Source organism: Syzygium oleosum, unplaced genomic scaffold (genome assembly GCF_021117445.2).
Source record: "Syzygium oleosum isolate NSW1041296 unplaced genomic scaffold, Sole_v2.1 Sole_v2.10, whole genome shotgun sequence".
Classification (NCBI taxonomy): Eukaryota; Viridiplantae; Streptophyta; class Magnoliopsida; order Myrtales; family Myrtaceae; genus Syzygium; species Syzygium oleosum.
In genome coordinates this window covers 10,272,927-10,286,766 of record NW_026607494.1, presented here as the reverse complement: position 1 = coordinate 10,286,766, position 13,840 = coordinate 10,272,927, and the positions used below count along the sequence as shown (strand labels likewise).

Sequence of the window (13,840 nt, the reverse complement as noted above, 5' to 3'; positions counted from 1 at the left end):
CCTTAGCCATGGCCAAGTCGCCAGTGCCGGCGACTGGCCACAGGCCATGGTTGGCAAGGGTTGGACCCTCGCCGCCGCCCTCGCCAAATCCGGCGAGGGCGGCCCTCGCCCAGGCGGTGATGGTCCAAGCGGCCCTGGCCTGTGGCCGGCGACCGGCGACTGACCACAAGCCAAGAAGAAGAAGAAGAAAAAAAAAAAATTCTTTTCCATTTCTGATTCTCTTTCCCAGAATCAAGAAGCAACTTTTTTTTGCTTCTTGATTCTGTTTCAAAATTGATCCTGGGAACAAATTTTGCAAATTTGTGCCCGGGAACAAAAAATTTACCAAACGAATTTCTGTTTCAAAATTAATTCTGGAAGCAAAAAAATAGAAATAGCTACTGTTTGGTCGGTTGCCAAACGCGCCCATAGCGTACTAATGAATTGATCGATAAGTCAATTATCATGTCAATGAAACTAATGTTATTAATTTTCAATGTCCCTATCGCTACCTGTTCATTCACCCGCTCTTTCCTTGTCCATTTCTCGCGGCCCTCTCCTCCAATTGTTCTTTTATTCCTTTTTCTTTGATGTTTGAATCATGCGATTCTTTTCTAAGATTGGGTGCTCATAAATTGTTAAACCGAGGAAGATACGAATTATTAAATTAAAATGTCTCTTGACAAATGGGATTGAGTGACATTTTTAAATATGTGAACACTCATACTTCATGAATGTGGACATTAAAAAAACTCTATACCTAACGCTAGACTTATATTTATGTCTGTTTGTGTTGACTTTCTAGTAGCTAACTTTTCTTGACTTTGGAAAATGGAAATGATATCACTATCATATGGACGGTGAACATGAACAGTGAAGACAAATAATCACCTCCTAAACCGAAAGAGATAGAAAAAAAATGTAATCAATTACCTCAAGGTGACAAGGAAAGTGTTACGAAAGTGTTATTGCTTAGCAGATGCTATACATCTAGGTTTTGACTCGAGCCTATCTCTAATAGGCAAAGGTGTCTCCGGATTTCTGATTGAAAATGAAATTTTATTGTTCATCTTTGATTTATGGCCTAGTAATGTTTAAACTTTTAATTCGATAATGTTTAAATTTAGTGTTCGTCTTTGAATTATGGGATAAAGTTCGAACTTTTATGTTTAGACGGTTGACTTTAGCTGAAGAATTTTTGCTTTAGGGAAAAGTACATCCTAGTCCAAAAGATTGTATTTTGCATTAGATTTTACTCCTTTTTATTGATTTTTTGTTTCCCTTTGTCACCTATACTGGCTCAATTGTAACGGCTTGTTCCAAATACTTCTTGAATTTTAGTCGTTTCTAAAGCATGTGATACAGAAATCTGTAAAACTATGCTTGGAGCATAATATCCCTATATCGTCGAGAAATTTATACCGAATACCAAGCACCTCTGCCACTAATGCGCCAGCCTCTCCAATTTTGCGGTCCCACCTCTTCCGTCATACCTTCTCCTATCGTTGCTGCTTGACTCGTTGGCCGGTCCTCATGCTTTCTGTCTCATTCTCCTCTATCAGGGCCATGGTGGTCGCGACCCCATGACAACTGAGCTTGTGAGCAGCCCGGATTGTGGCCAAGCCTTGAGCGACGCTCACTAGGCCAGTCATTCTCCTCTGTCCTCAAATAGAGGAGGGCAAGCTATGTCGGGTTGCGACCTCGCGACTAGCCTCGAGTGACACCATAGTGGCATCGCTGAGGCAGGTGAGGCTGAGCCTAGGCTAGGAGACATCGAGTCCAAGGTCGTGCGCCCAGGCCGGATAATAGCACAATTCGACACCTAATAGAATATGTTGCCATTTTGTCATCATGTATTCATTTTTTTGCCGGACTTCTTCTACACTTTTAAATTAGGGACATCATAGTTTTGAGACCTTGTGCCTAGCGACCGAAATTTCGATCGTTGGAGGCCTGGGAGCCAACCACTGCCGCCGGCCCAACCCAGTTGTTACAGTAATGCCCATTTGCCCTTTTAGCCTAATCCAAGCCCATCAAGACCAACTTCTTGCTCTACCAAGCTCCCTTATGAAACCTCTGTCCAATTAGGATCAAATGAAAAGCCCAAGGAGCTTAGATCAGTCAATGGGCCAGCCAAGACCGGCCCACAAGAAAGAGAACATACACTGATATATAAGGGTGACTAGGACTTATGCTCAAACGCTTGTTGCAGGTCTGCCTTCCTGCAACTAGGGCTCACACACGGCCTCTGCATGGTTAATTAAGGACTAGTGGCAGGATCTTGCGGTAACACTCTGATTTGGGTTATTCTAAAGAGTTTTATTAAGGTGAAGCTAGAGGCTCGTCGGGGAATGTTTAACATGATCTTGAAAGCTACACGTGACATTCTAAGTTCCATGAAAATGGGAAATAATTTGTAAAATAACATATAAATAAAAGGATTGGGATCTTCTCGATTAAAGGGGTTTACGTTCCCTCATGAAGTTACTCCTGGACCAAAATATGCCTATATATTAGATTAATTTATACCAATTACCAAACACACTCCCTTCCTCCTCCTTCCACCTCTGCCAATAATGCACCGGTGTTACCAAATTTGCTGCCACGTCTCTGCTGTCACGACTTCTCCCGTCGTCGATACTTGACTTGTTGGCAGGCCCTTGTGCTCTCTGTCTCGTCTCCTCTGTGAGGGCCATGGTGGTCATGACCCCATGACAACCAAGGTTGCGACCACCCACGCATCATGGCCTTGCCTCGAAGGACACCCGCTAGGCCAGTCCTCCCTGTCCTCAAACAGAGGAAGGCCAACTCTGTCGGGTCACAATCCTTGGAGTTGCTGTCCAGCCTCGGGTGATACTAGATTTGGAATTACTGAGGATAGCGTGGTTGAGCCTAGGCTTGGCCACATCGAGTCCAGCGTGCGAGCCCAAACTTCACTGTGACACATAGGGGTACAGAGAGGGGAACTCAGCAACGAAGGTGGGGCCTTGTCAAAGAGCCAGTGGTAATAGCGGCATCATCGGGAGGTGCGGGAGATGCTAGTGGCGTCAGCGTGGCGGCAGAGAGGCTCAGTTGGAGGTGCGGCCTTGGCCGGTGGCCAAGTCGTCGTGCGGTGGAAGGAGGTATCGTAGCATTTGGATTAAGGGCAAAATGGGAAACGAGAACGAGGGAAAAAAATGAAAAGGAAAGAGGGAGGAAAAGGACATCTAATGTGAGGTGTCCATTTTCTTGGTTGCTGATGTGTCCAAATCTAAAGAGGGTAAGTATATCTAACTACAGAGAATACTAAATTGAGACAATCCTGATCCTAAATAAAACATCCTCGCCCTCAAATGACACCACTTGGTCCACATGAAGTGGATTGTGATCATTATAGAAAAGGTCTAGACCATGGCACTATCTAATAGAATGTGTTGAAGATTATCAATGTGTTGCTTAAAACTTTTTCCATAATTTTCAAAATTCATTAGACGATCATCTTACTTGCTTCGCAATTGATTCTCTAGATGATAAGTACGAGGGATTATCGTCCCTATATATGTTATCTTATTGGAATAGTAATAGCGCAACGTATCAACGAAATGATCTTAACGAGTAAAGCTTGCACTTTAGCTAGCCACATAGTCCAACTGCGGACAAGCATTACAATTTATGGGTGTGTGTCTTTGTGTATATATACACGTTTGGTGCATCAAACAAATGATTGGTGCAAAATAAATAGCTGACTCGTTTAGACAATCTACGAGATGCTGCCAAATCTTAGTAAAAGTTAGCTTTTGGAAGGAAGCTTACCACTTCCAAAGGACAAATTGGACAATCACTCTGACGATCGCACGCATGCATCTTTTTCTTGCACTTCGGATGCTTTCAAAATATATCGAGATTCACGGTATTTAGATGTATTTGGACGTACTGTCCTCGCCATGGTCTAGCCGAAAATTTACCGTACCAATCCCACTGTATATAAATAAAGAGAGAGGCTTCGTTTGTTTCGCGAAAAATGTAACATTTCTGAAAAATGTTTTTCAAAAAAATAATAATATTTTCTAGTATTTTGCTGAAATTTGAAAATGAACTAGAAAATATTTTCCACTGTTGGTATAGAAAATCTGATTTGTTTTTCTTACTTGCACTCATTTTGGTAATTTTTATTTTTAAATTTTTTAAGATTGATTTTTTAATTATTTTCTTTTCTTTCTTTTTCTTTTTCCTTCTTCTTTGACTGGTTGCCAACCACGGCGACAGCCGGCAACCGGCCATAAGCGAGGGACAAGCTTGCCTGAGGCTGGCAAATCTCAAGTCTCGCCAAGGCTCGCCTAAGGACGGCGAGCTCAAGGCTCACCAGATCGGCGAGCTCATCACTCGTTTGTGGTTTGTCGCCGGCCATCACCGTTGCCAGGCACCGATCGATGAAAAAGGAAAAAGAAAAGGAAAAAAAAAGGAAAGAAAAAAGAAAATGAAAATAATTATAAAAAATTCAGAAAACTTAAAAAAAAATCAGACTATTATAAAAATTAAAATTCACTTAAACTTGTTAGGTAACTCATTTATGTTCCATTTAATACCCATTAAGTTGTTAGATAACTCATTTATGACCTACTTAAGCTTGTTTTTAAAACTTAAGACAATCCATTTGATTTACACCATTATATATAAGTTAATATATGGGTTCTAGACCTATTTTGTCACCTCTAATTACGCGATCCATTCCAGACTGCGGGAGTCACTCTTCCCCCCTTATGTAGTGTGAATGCAAAAGGAGAGAGTGCACTCACGCTTATAAAGGGTCAAGTTTTTACGTCAACCGAATACCCGATGCTGACTCACCTCGGCCAATGACATTGATTAAAGACCGACGGTCAATTAGTGATCAGTCCGAGAAGTTGTTGTGGAGTAAATAGATTATGTTGATTATGGCGTCCCCAAATAGTGAGATCCATGCTGTTCGAAGAGCACTAGTTTCAATTATATTTCTACGTTCGCTTCGTTCCATCATTAAAAAAACGAGTCTATTCAGCACTCTTTCGATCAATCCAAAGAATGTCATAGACTCACCTCGAATAATGCCCAGCCCATTGTAAAAAGGAACTTTCACCTTAAATTAGTGATCAATGAATTGAGAAAAAAATTATCAGAACTGGGATTAATGATAAAACCCGGAACTAAAGGAATTTTTTCAAATCAATACTCCTCATCTTCAATAATCTTGCACACAATGGGGTTGATGATTTATTAGTGAATTCAACTAAGAACAAAGTTAAAGTGAAGGATTGGATGGATTTCCTTCTATAGAGAATAAATAAATATCGCTAAGATTATTTTCATCTCACATACTACCAAAATTTTTCGACTATTGGAGCTAGAATTTACAGTTTGTTGACTGTCTTATCATGTTAGGAACAAAGCTGTACGGATCCAATCTAATATTGATAAAATATCGATCCCAGTAGCTCCAAAGTAAAAATCGAAAATTTGAATTGGCCATTCCTATACTGTGAGGACTTCAATACATGAATCTGTAATTTAAAATTTTCATTAAATGAAACTTTGGGGAGAATTATTAGAACAACGAAAAAGACTACTAACTATGAATTTTTTAAACTGGAATATATAGAAATTTTAACGATTCGAAGAAATTAAACAGGAACCATTCTTTGAAGTTTGAAAAGATAAGTGTAACACCTTGAACCCGAAATCCAAATTCGAGCATGTTACTCAATCGTTAATTATCAAAAATAGCCATAAAAAGAAATTGCAACGTCCTTAATTCCTCAAAATTACGAAGATTATTCTTGTTTTTTTTTTTTGGTAAGGACGAAGATTATTCTTGTTCAACATGCCTAACACCTAATTCCATAAAAATGCACATTCCAAAATTACATACACCATAATTCATAAGAAATTATTAACAGAATAAATAAAAGCAAAAAAGAGAATACAAACTAATAAGTGGTACATTGATAAATTAACATGAAAATACAAAAGAGATTAAAAGTACACCTATGTGCTTAAAAAGATAGTTGAAAAGAAGAAACTATTTTCCATTAATTAACATTATAAATAAGAAAATAAAGAGAAAGAAAAGGAAAAACTGAGCTAAGTAAAATCTTATGTTTGTTTGGGAAATGAAGAGTGAGAACACTTTCAAAAAAATGACAAAAAGGAAAAAAAATGGAGGCGCTAGAGTTGGCGGCTTGATTGACATATGGTAATCTAAAGAGACCATCGTGGGTTTCACTCTTGGTAACCGGCATTAATGTATTAAAGATATATAAATATACGGATGTATTGATTGAGAAATCGAAGGAGAAAAGGAAAAAAAATTAGGAACTCTCCTTTAATCAAGGGGAATCTATAGAAGATTGCAAAGAGTTTCTCTTGAAAAGAATCATTGATCAGACTGGATAGAAGATTCGCAGTGATTAGATGACGAATAAATGTCTCGTGAAGTTTTGAGGACCGCCATGTACGACCATAGAGCAAAATAAGGCCCCGTACGCATTGAATTGCAAGATGGATCGGCCATATAGACTCTATTCCAATCAACAGTCAGAGTCAGGAAAAGAAAGTTGCAAAGATTGATAAGAACCATCAATTCTTATTCCCACAGCCCCCTCATCATGTACTTAAATGAGTATAATTGATTATGAAGTATTCACAGAGAAAAAAAAAAACCACTCCGAAAGTATCTAATAATGGCGGGCAAAAGCCTCCGACAAGCAAGTGTTGGATGCTTTTCAAGCGAAAACAGCCACGTTTTTGCTGCGTAACCCAATTGAATTAAGGTCGGTCTGACACAATTTATGTTGGTGAATCAACTCAAACTCCCTGGACCACCGCCTCTGTAACTATACGATTTGTAAGCTAACAAAAGAAAGTTGAAAGGGGCAATGGCTTTCTAACTTCTTCACTGAGGGTAGCTCCTAGCTATGCTTGTTCTCCCACACGATGCCTCGACTTGGATGTGGACTTTTTAGTTGGAGAATTCGTAATTGGCGTGTATTACTCATTGTACAATGCAAAAACATATACAATTATTGCTCCAGCGAAAAGGGAAGGGAAAAAATTTATCAATTACCCATAGCTACTAATAAAAGTCACACCAAATGTACATGTACTTGTTTAGCCGGAATTTGATTGATAGCGAAATATCTTTCACCGAAATTAGTTCTTCCGTTTTATTAAGAAGAGACAGATTTTATGGTGATTTCAGACAAAAGTCTTATCAATGGAGCACAAACATGTATACTTCAGAGGTATTTAATCAACAATGAAGTGTGATAACATAAAAAGATTTGCCGGAATTTAATCAATGACAAAGTACAATGGCATAAAGATAGTATGTCGGAATTTAATCAAAGGCGGGGATATGAAAGCTACAACTAAGATACATGCCATAATTGAATTGATTACTAAATATCTGGAAACTACAACTAAGGTACTAGAATCAAAAGATAACAGATTTTTTGTTGTTTGTGTCTCCAACACATGAATACTAGTATTTATAGTGTTTACAATATAACTGTCCATAGGAAGCTCTTCAGAGATTTCAACTACACCATTGTGTCTCCATGATTTTCGGCTGCACATCTTCACGTTGTCATGCCATCTTATCTCTAGGCAGTTTACTCCTCGAAAATCGCACCTCAATCTTGTCTTCAAATTACCACAATTATCTTGTTTTGTCATCTCGTCTCTCTTATCTACGAATAGCTATAAGCTCGACTACCACTGCACTCAAATTTCATGCCCATGAAAATGGCTACATTCCTTGAACATCGTCTTGCTTAATCGATATCATTCGATCAATGTCTTCACTTTATCCAATACTTAGCCGAATTCGTTGTGATTATCGTCGATCAATCATTATCGTATATCAACAGTTACAGTAATAGTCATTGATAAGCATGGCTATTGGCAAGAATTTCCATAGTTGGTAGCTCATCGAAACAAGCCGGTCCATGTGGACTAATTGTGGGATTGCATATCCATTTTAACGGTACACCTTGCCGCGTGGGCCTATCAAGGGATAATAATAGCCTAGGAGGATCCCGATGTAAAGGACTGCGATGCAGAGAACAAGCGTCATGAGCCAAATAAGTTTGCTCACTGCCACAATTATGGCTGCCAAAAATGCCACTGCCATGCTGATAAAAGCCCAGAGCAATAATGACCCTGCAATGGTGTAAGCTCTTTTTGCTATGCGGATATCGCTACCGTTTCCCCCAAGGAGGACTACGACCGCAAGGATGGAGTTATACATGGCTAACGCGTCACAAATTACGAAAAGCTGGAACACTCCTTTGTGCAGCGTGGTTGCCATTCCTGGGTGTCGATCATCGGAAGCATTATATCCACCAGGCAAGGTGACCCCCGCAGTGAATGTGACGGAAGCCACAAGTGTGGCCACTAGCAGTTGAGTGTCCATCTCGGCCTTGATCCATTTGGCGCGAGATGGCTTGCTTGCTTTAGAACTTTGTTCTCTTGGTGACCGAACATCTCGATCTTTGCTTCGCGGTACTCTAGCTTTAATCAAAATATTACGTCCTTGTACCTGCAAATGTCAGGTCAAAGAATTAGTCATCAATCACGAGCACAGTAGATTCAGTTAACAATGAATACAGCCTGCAACCAAAATTACACTACCGCAGGGTCTTTGCTTGAGAAACTTTGGGGTTCCATGGCCACATCTAGGGCAGTCAATTTGTCATTGTTCATAAGCTCCAAGTCACTTCTTTTTTCACTCACCAAAGAGCGCAAAACTTCGCAATGGTTGTGCCTCGATGCCAAATGGAGGGGTGTGTTACCATCGACATCTTTCAACTTAACAAGCTCGCGGCATTCCCCGAGTATGTATCGGACCGCTTCATTGTTCCCGGCCTTGGCTGCAACGTGAAGAATATTCTGACCCTTATTGTTTTTTATCTCGGCCAGGTCGGACCACGTGTCGTCAATTAATGCGGAAATTGTGACGCAGTCGCCGCCTTCGCAAGCGATGTGAATCGGGTAGGAGCCGTCTTTGTCCGTTTGAAGGGCGAGATACGGGCATGCCCTCAGCAGGACCGTCACTGCCATCCAATTTCCAGCCAATGCTGCAGAGTGCAGTGGTGTGCCCCCGTTTTCATCGCGCACGTGGAGTAACTTCGGAAGCCGATCAATAATTTCTTCCAATATACCTGATATTATAGCACATGGCAATTTTTAGGTTGGGGTGCAATTAACTCGTTAAGATAATTGTTGCTGTTCGCTCCTGCAGAGCTATTTGCCTTTTGACCGAAAGCTATTATTAATCAAGCTTCTCTCCAAATTGGACGAATATGAACTTTGAAAAAAGAGCAAAAAGCAGTGCAATTTACTCACATCTATGCATTCATGGACTAGAACTACTACGCATACAAATATCCATTACCTGGTTTCCATTCCCACTCCTTGCATGCGGCCAAAACTGGCGACATGCCTTGTATCTTGATTGCGTAATCTTCATCTCGAGCATATCCTTCCAAGAGAAGCCAAAAAATCTGCATGTCCCCGGTTTCGGCTGCCACATACAACGGAGATTTATTATCCTTGTTATTCCGGTATATAATTTCAGAGTATCTTCTCCGCTTAATCAGCTTGCTTGTCGCGTTGAACCATCCATCTTGAACGGCGACATGGAGTGGAGTATCATCCGAGGAGTTTTTCCGGGTCACGAGGTAAGGAAAATGAGTGAGAATGAGCTCCACGACATCATCTTTCCCAGAGCTTGCTGCTACATGAAGCAATGAATTCCCGGAGGGGGTGACTTAATTGAAGATTAGCGACAAAGCTAGTTTCCTCGACTCAGAAACAGCTTCTAATGCATCAATGAATTTGTCGGCATCCCCATCTATCGTGGCATTATAAAGGGCATGATCCATAATTTTGTTCAGATCACCATCTCCGACCTGTTGTTGATTATTTGGAGTCGGGACGTATCTCGCCTTCAAAGCTTCAAGCCTTTCGTTTCGCACCGCCATTGGTACACTCTCGTCAATGCTTATTGCTACACTCTCGTCAATGTTGTCAATGCTTGTTGCTACACTCTCGTCAATGCTTATTGTGCGATGCATTTCGAACTATGAAAGTGGGAGTATCGCTGGGTGAACTGGATCGCACAATGAAAAGTGAGAGTATAGCTAGATAGTACGAGTCGATGCCAACGAGGACGTCAGTTCCTTAAATAGGGGAGGTGGTGAAATCCCAAGTCTTAAATCGGATAAGAGAGATTAAGGGTGTCAAAAACCGAACTGTACCGAACTAAACTGAAATTTCGTACATTTTCAGTTCAATTGGGTTTTTAGTTCGGATAATAAAAAAATAATCATTTTTTCTTTGGGTTCGGGTTATTTTAGTTCATATCGGATGGGTTATCCGAACCGAACTGAAAATTATCCATCCTCTTAAATTTAGCAATTTACCCAAAGCTTACCAAGGACCTCTGCGTCCTCGAGATAATCGCCGCGATCAACGGCTCCTCCTTCAACGGCGACAACTCCCCTTGCCCTCTGACCTCGAGTCCTGTTTCTGCAAGCTCAAATCCTTCCCTCTCTCCAAACTCCAAACCACCACTCCTGAATTGGAGCAATCGCAAGACGGAGTTGACGCTCGAATTCGTCCGGGGAGGACGCGATTTTCTCGCCGCGGAAGCGGAATCTAGCCGAGAAATCGCATCGGAAGTCCACCACGAACTACGATCCAGTCTCTTCACCGAGGCCAGGGCTATTAAGTAGGGGAAGAGCATGAGCTTCAAATGGATGGAGGAGGACGAGGTATTGTGGGATTTGGGGGGTTTTCTCTGATCAAGAGAAGAAGAAGTTGCTGAAGAAGGCAAATGAAGGAGGATGATGAGCGCTTCAAGAAGCACTGTGGCGACCGTGGGACGTTGGGTTGTTTTGCCATTCCAAGTTTTGAGGGCGGGGATGAGCAATTGGAGGTGTGGAGATAGCCCGGAAAAAAGGAAAACCGAATCAAACCGAATTGACCCGAACTGGATTTTCGGTTCGGTTCGATTTTCTTGCTTCGGGTTATATTCAGTTCGGTTCGGAAGCTCAACCTAAGGATTTGGTTACCACCTTATGTGGCTACCTTTTACTTCTTTTGAGGTTTTGACGCACGTGGTATGACTCGGATCATTACAAATTGATCAAGGAATGACTTCTTTTGGCATTCTATGCACTGCACCTACTAATTAATAGTATTTCTCTTAAACGCTGAAAAATGAGATAATCAGGATAAAGGAAATCCATCAAGATCAAATTTCGCACGAGGAGATTCAGTTTTTTATCCATCAATGAATTAAAAACTTGTATTTGCTTTGCAGCAATTGCAGCCTTAATTTTGTTTTTTTTTTTCCCTCTCATGTCTCTTTTTGGTTGCATTGGAATCGACTTATTGAGAAAAATGGTGACAAAAAATAAATAAATGAAATTAAAGTAGGGCAAGTCAAATCCTTCAAAATATATGTATGATGATATATAGATTGGTCAAGACATTTTAGCTAATTAAAAAGGTTTAGGGCTTTGTTTGGCCTTAATGCAAGTAAAGTAGTCCCCTCTGTATCCCAGATTCATATCATAACCCTTGGCAGTATCTTAACTCTTCTCTTCTTTAGTGAGAGACCCCACATCCTGTCTGTATTCTCGCTTTCTTGCATTGAATGGCAGGGTACGACGGTAAGGACTTTGACTGAGCGGGGCCTCCACGTGAATGCAAAATATCTCCTCTTTTCGGAGACCCCGCATCCTTGTCTTATCTCCATCTCGCATTGAATGTTAAGAGCGCGGTTTATTGAACGTTGGACTTATCTTTATGTTTGTTTGTGTTATATAGCTCTCTTTCTTTTCTCTTTTCTGTTTTGGTCAAGGTCTTTTAGCGCTCTCTAGTAGCCGATTTTTCTTACTTTTTGACAAATGAAAATAATACCGCTATCGCATGGACAGTGAAAGTGACGAATTAATTTCTGGATCCAAGGAGAGAAAACAAACGTGATAAATTACTTCAGGTAATCAAAATAAGTATTCAAAAAAGAGAAAATAGCACCTAAAATCCCAAATTATTACCTAAAACTCTGAACTATACTTACTATGGCATCAATACTTTAAACTTTTTATTAAATTCCGTCCAAGATGGTCCTTAAAAATCTTACATAGCGGCTTGTGGGCAAATAGAAGTTACAGTTTATACCCGATTTGATATCAATACACCAGATTTTTTTTTTGCATTACAAATATTCCAAAGTTTACTGTACGGAAAATTGGGAAGAATTGGGGAAATGACTTTGTTATCTTCGATTTCCACGATGTACCTTTTTTGCTAAAATATTTGCCAATTGTTGATGCTGATGGGGTACACCCCCACTACTATGAATGTTTTTGTTTGATGAAAGTCTCTTTCTACCGAAAAAGATCATCTCGACCTGGCTACTACCTTTAATGTAGAAAATTCAGAATCAACATTACGGAATTCCTATTGTTTTCAGTAGATTTCCACATTGTGAAGGTGAGTATAAGGATATGAACAAAAAATAATTTTCCCTTTCCTTTTATTTTTTAAATTTCACTTATCCTTTTTTCTTATTGAATTTTCAAATTTTTTTTTCTGATGTAGCGCTTAGTAGGCACCACGTTGGGACAAGGCACCTTAGGTTAGTAACAAACAAAGTATATTCCGTTAGTCAAATTGAATGAAGTTTAACAAAGTGATTTTATTGTATTAATTTGACAAGTTGTAAAATTTGATTGCACTATATGAAAATTATTAGATTCAATTGTATTTTTGTGATAAATTGATGCATTTGTCCTGGAACTGTATTTTGCATCAGATTACTCCTTTGTATCTAAAACACTTGGTCAACTATACTAGCTCAATTATAACAGCTTGTGCTGAATATTTCTTGAATATAGTTGTTTCTTATGTGATATAGAAAAAGGGGGTACACCGACATAAGGATAACCACGACTTATGCCCATGGACTTATTGTAGATACGCTTCATATAACCAGGGCTCACACACGGCCTCTGTATGGTTAATTATGGACTTGTGAGCACTTGAGCAGGATTTCGGGTCAATACCCTCTAATTTGGGTTCTTTTAAAGAGTTTTGATATGATGGACAAGGAGTGGGGCTCATTATGGGATGTTTAATATGATCTAGAAAGCTATTTTTAGATAGTTTATTTCGTGACATTCTAAGATTTATGAGGATGTGAAATAACTTGCAAAATAATATATATATATATATATAAAAGATTGAATTCCTCTTAATTTAGGAGGTAATTGTAGCCGCTAAAGTATTTCCATATCTTAGAGAAATATCAGCAAAATAGAAGAGGGCCTTTTTTTTTTGGTCGGAAAATAGAAGAGGGCTTGTCTACGTAGATTTTTGCAATTTCCTTTTGCTTAATTTAATAATTTGCACAATTAGATGGAAAAATTTTTTGGAGACAAATTAAATTGAAAAATCCCTCCCTTTCACTTATACAATAGCTTGTAATGCTATGTCTTTTTCGAAACCGGGACCTTTTTTCTTGACTTCCACTCCTCGTGTACCCTTTTATCTTGAAGTAAGACATTTGAAGCAAAATATTCAAAATGACTCGTATTAGAAATAGCACATATACTTAAGTTTGGATCCGCTTTATTTACTCCCTTTCTCCTTTAAGGAACTCTTGTTTCTCTCTCTCTCTCGCTCCAACCAGACGCACCAAAACAAGCAAGCGGGTGTTGTTTCTCCATATCACGTGATGTCATAACAGCTGAATACTAAATTGTTGGTTCACTTTTTCCCAAATCGCATAATTTTTTTTCAATATTTCGTACACATAACGAAATTCACGTGAATC

The 13,840-nt window shown here is 39.7% G+C and overlaps 2 protein-coding genes across 3 annotated transcripts; both read right to left on the bottom strand.

Annotated features, from left to right (window-relative positions):
- Window positions 1-7,527: 7,527 nt before the first annotated feature.
- On the bottom strand, window positions 7,528-10,026 carry LOC115680006 (protein ACCELERATED CELL DEATH 6-like). 2 transcript variants are annotated; one of them, XM_056315446.1, is made up of 3 exons: window positions 9,389-10,026; window positions 8,728-9,155; window positions 7,528-8,533 (listed from the first exon to the last, which is right to left on the bottom strand). In XM_056315446.1, the coding sequence occupies exons 1-3, from the start codon at window positions 9,501-9,503 to the stop codon at window positions 7,973-7,975; spliced, it is 1,104 nt and encodes a 367-aa protein (XP_056171421.1). In that variant the 5' UTR covers window positions 9,504-10,026; the 3' UTR covers window positions 7,528-7,972. The 2 variants fall into 2 exon arrangements, with proteins under 2 accessions (XP_056171421.1, XP_030459615.2); XM_030603755.2 differs by having other exon boundaries at window positions 7,543-8,533; window positions 8,626-9,155.
- Window positions 10,016-10,987, bottom strand: LOC130139107 (uncharacterized). Its single transcript, XM_056315447.1, has 2 exons — window positions 10,430-10,987; window positions 10,016-10,105 (listed from the first exon to the last, which is right to left on the bottom strand). The coding sequence occupies exons 1-2, from the start codon at window positions 10,739-10,741 to the stop codon at window positions 10,055-10,057; spliced, it is 363 nt and encodes a 120-aa protein (XP_056171422.1). The 5' UTR covers window positions 10,742-10,987; the 3' UTR covers window positions 10,016-10,054.
- Between the last annotated feature and the right edge of the window lie 2,853 nt (window positions 10,988-13,840).